The sequence below is a fragment of the Tachysurus fulvidraco genome, chromosome 7, assembly GCF_022655615.1.
Source record: "Tachysurus fulvidraco isolate hzauxx_2018 chromosome 7, HZAU_PFXX_2.0, whole genome shotgun sequence".
In the NCBI taxonomy this organism is placed as follows: domain Eukaryota; kingdom Metazoa; phylum Chordata; class Actinopteri; order Siluriformes; family Bagridae; genus Tachysurus; species Tachysurus fulvidraco.
Window position 1 is genome coordinate 29,009,518 of NC_062524.1, and position 12,232 is coordinate 29,021,749.

Here is a 12,232-nt window from a genome sequence, read left to right on the forward strand (position 1 = left end):
TAGTTATGCTGTCATAGCTAGTCTTGCCGGAGTCCCTGTCTGCACTTTGCAAACAATTTACATTGTCCATAACCTGAACACAGTCATACCTAAAACATTTTCTCTCTCTCTGTTTGAGCTATATATGCCACTCCGGAGTTCCCAGTGTTCCAAGTTCCTAGTCCGATTGTCTCTTCTTATGGAGAGATTTCATCAATCCTGATGTTCTACCGCTGGTTGGAGTCTTGTCGCCCGGTGGTCACCTCACCAGGCATTGATCTGCATGGTCAGTGAGTGTCTCATGGGATTGTTGTGTATGAAGCTGCCCAGAGACTGACATGCCTTCTTTTTTAACCAATATTGTGTAAGTCAGCTGTATAGTCTGGTCTTTATCAACAATCAGGTCTGCTCTGAACTTTCTGTTATTGATTTTACGATGATCCATTAGTTCCTGAGGAGCTCTCGGCTGCACTATTATAAACTGTTGTAGAACTGACATTATATACATTTACACTATTCACTGTAGAGTGTCACCCAAATGAGGATGGGTTTCTTTCTGAATCTGGTTCCTCTCAAGGTTTCTTCCTCTTATCATCTCAGGGAGTTTTTTCTTGCCACCATTGCCTCCGGCATGCTTATTAAGGATAGGGATAGATATATAGTATTTTAAATTAAGTTAATCCTTTTAAAATAAATTTTAAACTTTACTTGCATATATTCACTTATTTATTTTTATAATTATTTTCTTGTTGTTGTTGTTGTTGTTGTTGTTCTTCTTCTTCTCATGATCATTATTATTATTATTATTATTATTATTATTATTATTATTATTATATTTAATTCTTTTTCTCTCTCTTCTGTTTCCATACCTCTGTAAATCGGCTTTGAGACAATGGGAAATTGTTAAAAGCGCTATACAAATAAATTGATTCTATCTATCTATCTATCTATCTATCTATCTATCTATCTATCTATCTATCTATCTATCTATCTATCTATCTATCTATCTATCTATCTATCTATCTATCTAACATCTTGGCCTTCGCATCTGGGACCTGTGGCACTTTTACCTTTGATCAAAGGCAATGACCTTTGGTTAGTTCCAGTATTAATATGACTCTAGCTCTCCCAAGGTAATCCACCAGATCATTCACTAAGTAGAAGGAATAGCTGTTAAATTCTGAGACCTTGTTAAGCCTTCGCAGGTCATTGCAAAGCATCAGGGCACCATCTGGCTTTGGCACAACAACAATGGGGCTGCAATGATGCCATGATGCCATCACTTTTTTGATGATCTCAAAATTCCAGGACCCTGTACGGCCGCTGTATCTCATTGATGACAAGGTGGGTGAGTCCAGGATTGGAAAAAAAATGTCAGCAAACTGGGTTCAGTCCAGCCTGTGTGAGTTCCTGATATTTGGCCGGTATCATAATCCCTTCTTTGCACCATGGCAAGGGCTTGGAAATCTAGGACTGGAGACAAAAATGCAGAATGTTATTTTGTTGTGTTTCAAATCTAAGTGACTTTTCAATAGTAAGGTTAGTGGTTTCAATAGGGCTGATAGTGACTCTTGCTTGATGCCAACATTTACAGTAGGTTACAGTAGCTGAGCAACAGGGGTAATGACTCCAAATCCCAGCTTGGGCACTCTGACTACTGAAAATGTGGAGATATACTGTATACAGTATTTTACTTATATTTGGATTTAATCCTGTGTTTAATTTGAACAATTTTCCACAACTGTGTAACAAGAGCCTCTTTTTGTGACATTTAGATTTTTTACACTGAATGCTGGTCTTAGATAACACTTATTTTCCTATGGAAATCAGTGCTCCTTATTTTTATAGTTGTAGACTTGTTTTTCACATTAATCCGACACTGGGGAGCAGTCCTACTCTTTATTTGCCAAGAAAATACATTCAAATAGTCATAGTGCACTTCTCCTAATAAGGAAAGGTATAAGAATCCTGATCTGACCTTCTTCTGTAACACATCAGGTCTTCCTTTATGATTACAATACTATGGAGCTCCTTTGTAGACCCATCATTTTTAAATCATTACGATGCCTCTACATTCCCACCTGGTTTCCCAGTGGGTTTGATTTTATCTCACTGCCCTAAAATGCTGCCTCCTAGTTATCAAAAGAGACAGTGATGATTTTATAAAGCATCTATGATCATAATGTACATGCTGAATGTTAGATCTGATTATTGGCACATGACTATTGAACACTAAAGGAACCTAATGAACTCCTTCATTTACTTTCTGTGATGAAATCTGAGGAGAATCTTGGCAGGATTTGGTAATGTTGAAATAAGGACTCTGAATGTTAAAGTAAGATGGAAATCAGATTGTATCACATGTCAGAATCTTTCCAGTGTTAAAATAACAAATGAAGTATCCCCTTAAGGTTTTAGAGAGTTGTGTACAAGCAGTGAAGATCTAAAACAGAGCTACTGAAGAAACAGCAGCCTTCAGATTTTTATATTACAGGTATGATTTATTGTTCTTATTGTTAGAATTCACAGAAACAACATTTATGTAGCACATTGAATTTAAGTTTGGTAATAAACCAATTATAAGTAAGTAAGAGGTAGCATATTTATTAATATTTATTGATTAATTAATGAAGAACTATTGTAGAAGTTTAAGTAAATAAATGTAATATTTTGATATAGGAAATATTACCGCAATTTTTACTGAATTTCTATTGGTACCAAATTCTCATTGTATGATGTCTGTACAGTGTCTTAATGGATGTGATGATAAACATTATTTAGAACATATTACATGAACAAACGTTTATTAACAAGCAGTATTGTGAATGTTATAGAGGTTTTAATAAGAATACATGTGATGTAAAAGTAAAATTTTTCTTTAATTTAGACTGAAACACATGAACTAAGACCAGGGGCCTGTTTCAGAAAGGAGGTTCAACCAACTCTCAGTTTAACCTTGAACTCTGAGTTGACAAACCCTGAGATGGGCTACTCTGAGATTTCGGTTACAGAACAGCTGAAATTAGTTAGTTTGATCAACTCTACATTAACTGACTCTGAGTTAAGCGCGTCCACCACAACTATAAAAAGCCATTATCAATGGAGCGCAGATATAACTTCACCATGGCAACAGCGTCAGACAAAAGAAAAGTCTGCATATTTCTCACCAGCAGAACTGGAAGTGCTTATGCAGGCATTTGCGAATTTGAACATGTACTTAAAAAAACAACACTGCTGTATAAAACAATAGTGGATTTAACATAAAATTTTAATGTGGTGTATTTTAAAAATATATATTTAAAAAAAAAATCTGAAAAGCATCTGCTCGGATGTAAGATCACGGCCGCGTTGGCTGAAATTTCTGATGTAAGGATGGATGAGATTATGAAAGTATCTTATTGACTGTAAAGAAAAACGGTGCCGCTAAAATAAAAATGCATAGGGATACAGTATGACAAAAAATCCACTCTGGGCCTCAAGATCCTCTCCCGATGTAAATATAACTCCCTACGAATTAATACAGACTCTTCAACAGGATCCCCTTTCATTCCCTTAGATGCTCTCTGTGTAACTGAAATGTGTGCAATAAATAAGGTGTTTAAACATCGCTTCCTCTTTAAAAAGGGGAGGAGACCGACAGAAACTCTGGGTTTACCGAAGAAAACCTGCTCCCGACCAGGTTAGGTTCACAGAGTAAGTTACTATGATAACTGACACTGAGTATAAGTTACCTCTCTTTCAGAAATGGGCTTAAATTAACCTGCTTTCTCGGGTTTAACATACCTCCCTTTCTAAAATGGAAAACACAGAGTTTCCCTCATTTCAGGGTTAACATACTCAGAATTTTCACTTAACCTCCTTTCTAAAAGAAACACCAGGTCTATGGAACCTGAGCACAGACTAAACAAAAATGGAATAAACATTAACATGGCATGGATCAGACAATGGACAATAAACATTAGACCAAGTCCAAGTGCTTTACAGATTAAATACTAGTGCTTCAGTGTCCAGAGACATGGTTCAGGTGTTTGTGATGATGTGACTTGGTGTGTGGTGTGAATGTGTGCAGTGGTTGATGAGCGCTGTAATCCCTCACTGCTTTTGGCCCTAACCTGACACATGATGATGATGTAAACTTGATTAGATAATCATTTACAAAGGTGCACAATCAAAACACTTATTATTTGATACATATTATTTCAGATTGAGATTTTATTTCCATCAGCTAGCTGTCCATCATGAAGCTGAACCTTTTTTTTCTTCTGCTTCTCACTGGTGAGATTATTTTTATAAACCACTAATGTCATAATTTATGCAATGATTATCAGGGTTTGAAATGACCGTTTTCACTCAACAGCCAATTTGGCTACTAAATGTTTAAGTTACCGGCCATAACTTCTACTAACCTTACAAAAAACCCTCATCCTTCCATCTCCTCTACTTCTTTCATCCTTGTCCTTTTCATCCAAATCAGTACAAGTACAAAGAACATCAAACAAAACAACAAGACAAACTTGTGGACTAAAAGATGTACAATATGGTCTGCTAAAATTGTCAGATGTGTCAAAATAAGTCTTTTCTGTTAACCAAATATTTTAACCCCATTTAAGTATCATCACATTATTTTGTATTTAATAATACAAAGTGTGTATTTAATATTTCATGATGAATCACGAGTTCAGTATTTGCACAGATTTGTCTTACATGAACTTCCCCAAGAAATGAATGAGTGAATATAATTTATGAAAAGTAAGCTGACAAATTGACTAGTGATTTGATAACATGCTACAGCTGATTTTTACCTGGTGTTAATTTCAAACCCTGATAATAATTAATATTACACAAATTAATATTACATGTTTAAATATTATATATTTAAATATTATTATAATTTTACAAATGTGTGTGGAGTTTCTAAAATAACATTTTAGAGAATTTAATGAAAATTGAACAAGTCAATATAAACATTTATCAAAGAGTTAAGAATATATCTGTCATGAGCAACGAACCACCGCGGGAGCGTCGCCCTAGAGACGCGTCTCCGGAGTACTAGTGCGTTTCCGCACTACCCTTCCCATCAGCCACCTCGCCTCCTGATTACACCACCACCTGTTTCTCATTTCCCATTCACATAAATACCACGCTTCTACTCCATACCTGTGCGAGGTCTCGAATTGTATTTCTGCAGTCATTCTGATCGTTTCCTGTGTTCTGTTTTCCTTTTATTACTTCTGCTCTCTCTTCCTGACTTTCTGATTGTTTACCGCCTGCCCCGACCTTTTGCCTGTCCCCGATTCTGATTCTGCCCACTGTCTGATATCGCGTTTTGCCGGTTCTGACCCCTGCCTGTTTGACTCCGACCTGTGTTTATATTTAAAAAAATCTGCTGCAAATGGATCCCCAGCCGTATGCCTCCTCGGCATTACAATATCTGTCATTATTTTATAAGTTAATAAATAAATATTGTAATTATATTTAATTGTATTTGTTATTTTTTTATTTTATTATATTTAATTGTTTTATCAATAATCAAATATTCAGCAGTTATAGTTTACTTTGTTTTTAAAAAATAAAATGTCACCAACAGGACTGGTCCCAATGGCCTTCCTTAGAATCGTCCTTCACAAATATGACCTGATAATGACAGAGGTGACATGGCCTGTTGCACAGAAGTACTGCAGGGTGACTTACAATGATCTGGCAACAGTCGCAAGTGATTTTGATTGGCTAAGATTGAAGAAAGAAACAGAAGACAAACATCTGACATCATATGCCTGGGTCGGATTATACAATGATGTCAATAGCTGGCGCTGGTCCTTAAATGACCTCCCACTGAAGAATGTCACTTATACAAACTGGTGTCCTGGAGATCCTAATAATCTCGGTGGAAATGAAGCATGTGCTGCCATTGGTCATGGTAATATATGGTTTGATGCACCATGCACAGAACTAAGAGCCTTCATCTGCTATAATGGTGAGTGAATATCATGATACTGATCTGCTTTGTGTCAGTTTGAAGGCTGGTTTTTCACATCTTTGGTTGTATTTTGGTGTCATTTTTCCTGTACAGACAGATGACTAAGACATGACCTTCATTTCTTTTTCCCACAGCTAATTTCAGTGGTGCTGCCCGGTTTATTGGCATCACTATACATCTGTCCTGGCATCAAGCTCAGGCTTACTGTAGAGAACATCACACAGATTTGGCCAGCGCTCTTAACAGTTCGGACCAAAACATGTTAGTGCAGGTGTGTAACATCCAGGGTGATTCCTGGATTGGGCTCTACAGAGACTCATGGAAGTGGTCAGATGGAACCATCGCTTCAAACCTACCATGGGCTTCTGGATTACCTGATAATTATTATGGCAGTGAGAACTGTGCAGTGGTTTATTACGGACTGTTATATGATATGTCCTGCACCAACGTGTATTCTTTTTTCTGTCATTCCAGTGAGTCTTGTGTTTTTCTTGGCTTTTGCTATTAATATACAGTTGATGGCAAATAAAATACTCAATTAATTATTTAATTTAATACACTTATTTTTATTAATTGAAAAACAAATAAACAAACAAGCACAAACAAATAAATGAATTAATTAATATAAAATGTTTTATTTATTTAATTCAGGAGTAACTGACAGTACAAAGAGAAGAATGTGGAGGATGTTCAAATTAAACTTTTAGGAAAGGAAATTAAACTACTGTGTGTGTGTGTGTGTGTGTGTGTGTGTGTGTGTGTGTGTGTGTGTGTGTGTGTGTGTGTATTCCACAGTTTCCACTATGAGGAATCAGACAGTGAGACTGCAGGTGAAGTCTGATGGCAGTGTGTTTGATCCTGCTGTTCAGTCGTTCATTTTAGAGCAGGTGAGTCTCAGGACGTCTCTGAAATTTAAATACATTATGTGTTTTAACATCCATGTTATCACTGCTCATCTGTTCAAATTTCTGTCATTTGCACTTTTTATTAATTCCTCTTTCCTGGGTGACACAAATTTCTTTTCCTTTTTTGGTTTTAATGGTTAAATCCTGATCCTTATATTCAGATGAAGCAGAAACTGAAAGAACATGGCATGTTGGAGAACACCACAGTGACCTGGAGGGTGCAGCCAGATGGAAACATCTTCAAGAAGAAAAAAGATGACCTGTAACATCTAAATGTTCACCTTCAAGTCCAGTAGATTGTAAACTGACTGAAACGTATTTAACTTTCAATATTTAAGCTTTAATCAGTGGGGGGTGGTAAAGGACAAGACTAACTAGAAGTAGAAGAACAAACATCTAATTTTATTGCTCTGTTTGTAACACAACCACTTTGACTTAATCTTAAATTTAACATTAGTTTTAATGTTTTGTCAAATAATTATTATTTAATATGTTCAGCTTTTGCTGCAAGCTGCCACTGGACACAGTGATAAGGAGAAAGTCAAAGAGGGTCTGTTCATATACTGGGTTTAATACATCAGTGTGTCGTAGTAAAGAATAAATCCTATATAGAAGAGAGAGAATGTAACAGAACCTGTAAATACACTGTGTACTTAGAAAAGTCAGATACAATGACCTTGACACTATTACTGTCCTTTTATTCTTCTCTTTATTTAGATATATTTACTTATTTTGTTGTTTTTATTGTAATATCTGTACTTATGGGCTATAGGGTTATACATTAATATTATCAATAAACAATTAAAAAATAAAACTTTTGTTTTTGCATCAATCATATATTAACTTTTATTATGGTCTGATTTTATTAATTCCATGAGGTTTATATTCATTCTTAAAAACCCATCATCTTCATCATCATCATCATCATTATCATTATTATAAATCATCACTGCACTGCAAAACTGTACTCATATCATGAGCAAACAGAGCAAAGGGTCTGCAATAATTACACTGACCACAAGTTGACAGTAAAAGAATCATTAACACAAACAGACATGCTGAAGTGTAGGAGCTACAGATCCAAACATTATAGATCATGAAGATCCTCCTACTTGTTCATCTGTTTGGGAAGCAGGTGATGAGGTGTGTGCTTGTGTGTGTGTGTGTGTGTGTGTGTGTGTGTGTGTGTGTGGTTTTATGTAAAACTGCTTTTCCTATGAAAACAGAGCTCTTTGTTGTTATATTTGGAGACTGCAGCATGAAATCTGGTTTTAAACATTAATCAAACACTGAAGGTACTTATTTTACCAGAACTTATTTTTTTACTTGTATTTAGAGAAGAACTCTGTTTTTTCACTGCCACTATTTTTGAGCTGATATCACAGGAAACAGTACCATATGAACCAGACAGAGACGGTGACTGAACAGCAAAACTCTTTACTGAGAAAGACTGAGAGCATTGATACCAAACAAAGGTGTAGTATTTGGTGTTGTTTATAAGCACCAAAAGCCGAGAACAGATGTGAAGTTTGACGTGTTTACAGGAGGGTTGATGAGTTTAGAATGAAAAAGAATTACCAAATTACAGAAAAAAAAAACTGTTAACTGTCACAGAGTGCCTGTGTTCAGGACATGTTCATTAGAACAGAACAGATAGAATTTCTAGGTCAAAGCAATGAATATGATGATCATAAGAAGAGGTCATAAACAAACGACATCACAAGGCCAGAGCAGAGTGTGACATCAAATATTAAAAATATATAAACGCCCTCATAGGTCCCAGCAGGACCAGGACACGCTTTAAAGGATCATCAAAGATGGTTTGCTCACTGGTGCGTTTCACAACCTCGACCTCATATGACATCCGCCTTGGTGGTCAGACCCAGTAATCAGCAGAACTTACCTCATCATGTTGATTAGAACAGCTACATAAGTGTTATTAACTAGGGCATCTACAGATTTACACATACCTAAATAAAAATAACCTGTGTCAGGGTGGGCAGGAAGGGAGGACTCAAATGCAGGACACCAATGTAAATAATAAATGTCTTTAATGAGCTTGACAAAATAATCAGGCAAGGCAGTCAAACACTCCGCGTAAAGACCAGTCTCTAATACGATACAGAGCCAGGCAACGAATACAGGGCAGACAAAAGACAGAGCAGTGAGCAGTCTTGAACTAGGTTGAGTCTGGAGACATGGAAGCTAGGTTGAATACGGCAACCTTAAGCGGCAGGTCTCTGGTGGATAGCCAAACCCTCTGATCAACGTTATACGGGGTGCCGGACACCGCTTGCGATTGGCCCACCGGGCATATCTCCTAGAAGACCAGAGTAGGACCGCTCATGCCTTTCTCCAGACTCGTCGGCAATGCTTGACCAAGGCAAGGGCAGAGGGAACTGATGCCTCTATTTCCTGGTTGGAGAACAGTGGAGGTTGGTATCCATACACGGCCTGGAAGGGGGAGAGACCCGTGGCAGCCGACGGCAGGGCGTTGTGGGTGTATTCCACCTACACCAGGTTAAAGGACCAGGACGTAGGTTCTTTGGAACAAAGGATATGAAATACGTTTTCTAGTTCCTGGTTTAGCCGCTTCGTTTGTCCATTAGACTGAGGGTGGAACCCAGAAGACAGGCTGATGGTGACCCCCAGGAGCTAGCAAAACTCTCTCCCAAAGATAGAGGTGAACTGAGGACCACGATCTGACACAATGTTGCGTGGGAGGCCAAGCAGGCGAAAGACATGCTGGAGCATGAGCAGCGCTGATTCCTTGGCTGAAAAAAGTTTGGACAAGGCAATAAAATGGGCCATCTTGTAGAATTGATCCACCACAGAGAGCATGGTGGTGAGCCCAGCTGATGGGGGTAAGTCTATGGAGACATGAAACCAGGGCCACCTGGGGACAGGACGAGGACGGAGCAAGTTCGGATCAATATTGCTCCTTCCATGGCACTTCACTTCAGAAATTCCTCCTTGGCTTTTCCCTATGCCAGTAGTTGACATTCAGTTATATAAAGAAAAACATAAAAAAAGAAATATGTTAACAAATATAGCAGTGCAACAATACATTGAACAATCATATTATAGCATATTGCAAATATACACAGATGGTTCTAAAGATCCTGAATCTGGAAGAACAGCATCAGCAGTTTATCAGCAGTCCCAATTCAAAGTCAAAATATTCAAACGAATTTCAGATGATGCATCTGTTTTTACTGCAGAGATAATAGCAATATTTCTAGCACTCAAGTGGATAAAAGAAGTACAGCCAAAAAGAACAGTAATTTGTACAGACTCCCTTTCAGTTTTAAATAGCTTATTAAGTGGAATATCAACAGCGAGAAAAGATATGATAATTGGAGTGATGCAGAGTCTGTTTAGAATCTGACAATCTGGAATTATGGTAAATTTCCTATGGGTACCATCACATACTGTATAGCTTTTGTTCTGTCTGGAGGCCAACTGAAATGCAATGCCCAATGCTTTGAACAGTGTTTGTGTGTGTGTGCGCGTGTGTGTAGCCTCATTTCTGTAAATCATATTCATATTCTTTGCTAGGCAAAGGCATATCAAAAGTGTGACCTATTGCCCCACTAAATGTGGCCGAGTCAAATTGACTCAGGAGGACTTGAGGAGGAAAGTATTTATTTTATGAACACATAGTTCAACGAAAATAGACGAAATTAATAGACGGAACCCAAGTTATGACACATTAAACTTTCCAGATGAGTCAAATAGACCCAAGGTCTGTATATAAATATCATATGTACTATGGCAATGACAAAACCTTAGCACACAATTTTTTATAAATAAAACAGACTATTTTGTGTAGAGGCATTTCTGAAGGGTTCTATGTCGCACACAGAGGTTTGGCCTGCCTTGGATCTGAGCTACGCTGAGTGAATAAATGCAAATGAGCCAGGCCTCACAGGTGATGGGGTGTTTGCACAACAAAAGCAGGAGAACAATGGAGCTATAGGGGTGCTAGTAGGTGTGAGGTCCAGGGAGTTTACTCTAATTTAACTCAGGGTTAGTAAATCTAGTGGCCCCTTGGAATTTGTGTATTGGCTCACAGTGGCTGCAAGATGTGTCTCTGTGCCCTGTGAAAGCTGGAATGCTGAATGATGTGTCTGATACATTAAAACTATAGCTGAAAACACCTGAGATGAAATGCAAGTAGAAATAATTAAAGAGTATAAAGAGTAATTAAATAAGTATTGAAAATGCAGTCATCAAGTAAATGGTAGCTGACTTAATTCTAACATTAAAAATGTAAAAAAGAGATTAATTTGTCATTTGCAGTTCTTTATACCAAAAATTCCAGTGTTTACTCTGTGACAGTAAACAAGGTCTTTGCTCTAAAATTGTATTGAAAACAACTTTTTATTTTACATAAAAATAATCTCTCTCTCTCTCTCTCTCTCTCTCTCTCTCTCTGCTGCTAAATGTAAACAAATGTAAATTTGTTTACATTTAATTTAGAGACGTTTCATTGGATATTGCCAGCAGCTGTTACACTGATCACTGCGCCACCTGGTGGATCAATGCTTCATTGCAACATAGCTCTGTTTTAGATCTTCACTGCTTGTACACAACTCTCTAAAACCTTAACTGAATACTTTATCTGTTATTTTAACCCTGGAAAGACTCTGACATGTGATGCAATCTGATTTCCATCTTACTTTAACATTCACACAGAATCCTTATTTCAACAAAACCAAATTCTGCCAGGATTCTCCTCAGATTTCATCACAGAAAGTAAATGAAGGAGTTCATCGGGTTACTTTAGTGTTGAATAGCCATGTGCCAATAATCAGATCCAATATTCAGCATGTACAATATGATCATGGCTGCTTTATAAAATCATCACTGTCTCTTCTTGGTAACTAGGAGGCAGCATTTTAGGGCAGTGAGATAAAATAGAATCGATGGGGAAACCAGGTGGGAATGTAGAGGCATCATAATTTAAAAATGAGGGGTCTACAAAGGAGCTCCATAGTATTGTAATCATAAAGGAAGTCCTTATGTTGTAAAGGACAGAAAAGGGTCAGATCAGGATTCTTACACCTTTCCTTATTAGGAGAAGTGCACTATGAAGATTTGAATGTATTTTCTTAGCAAATAAAGAGTAGGACTGCTCCCCAGTGTGGGATTAATGTGAAAAACAAGTCTACAACTATAAAATAAGGAGCACTGCTTTCCATAGGAAAAGAAGTGTTATCTAAGACCAGCATTCAGTGTCAAAAATCTAAATGTCACAAAAAGAGTCTCTTGTTACACAGTTGTGGAAAATTGTTCAAATTAAATTGTTCAGATTAAATTCAAATATACAGTAAGTTATAAACTGTATATAGTCAGAGTGGCAAAGCTG

The 12,232-nt window shown here is 37.2% G+C and overlaps 1 protein-coding gene across 1 annotated transcript; it reads left to right on the plus strand.

Annotated features, from left to right (window-relative positions):
• Positions 1–5,577: 5,577 nt before the first annotated feature.
• LOC125145124 (C-type mannose receptor 2-like) lies at positions 5,578–7,618 on the plus strand. Its single transcript, XM_047815929.1, has 4 exons — positions 5,578–5,953; positions 6,091–6,429; positions 6,752–6,843; positions 7,023–7,618. Exons 1-4 carry the CDS (start codon positions 5,578–5,580, stop codon positions 7,125–7,127), a joined length of 912 nt encoding a protein of 303 aa, XP_047671885.1. The 3' UTR covers positions 7,128–7,618.
• Positions 7,619–12,232: the final 4,614 nt, after the last annotated feature.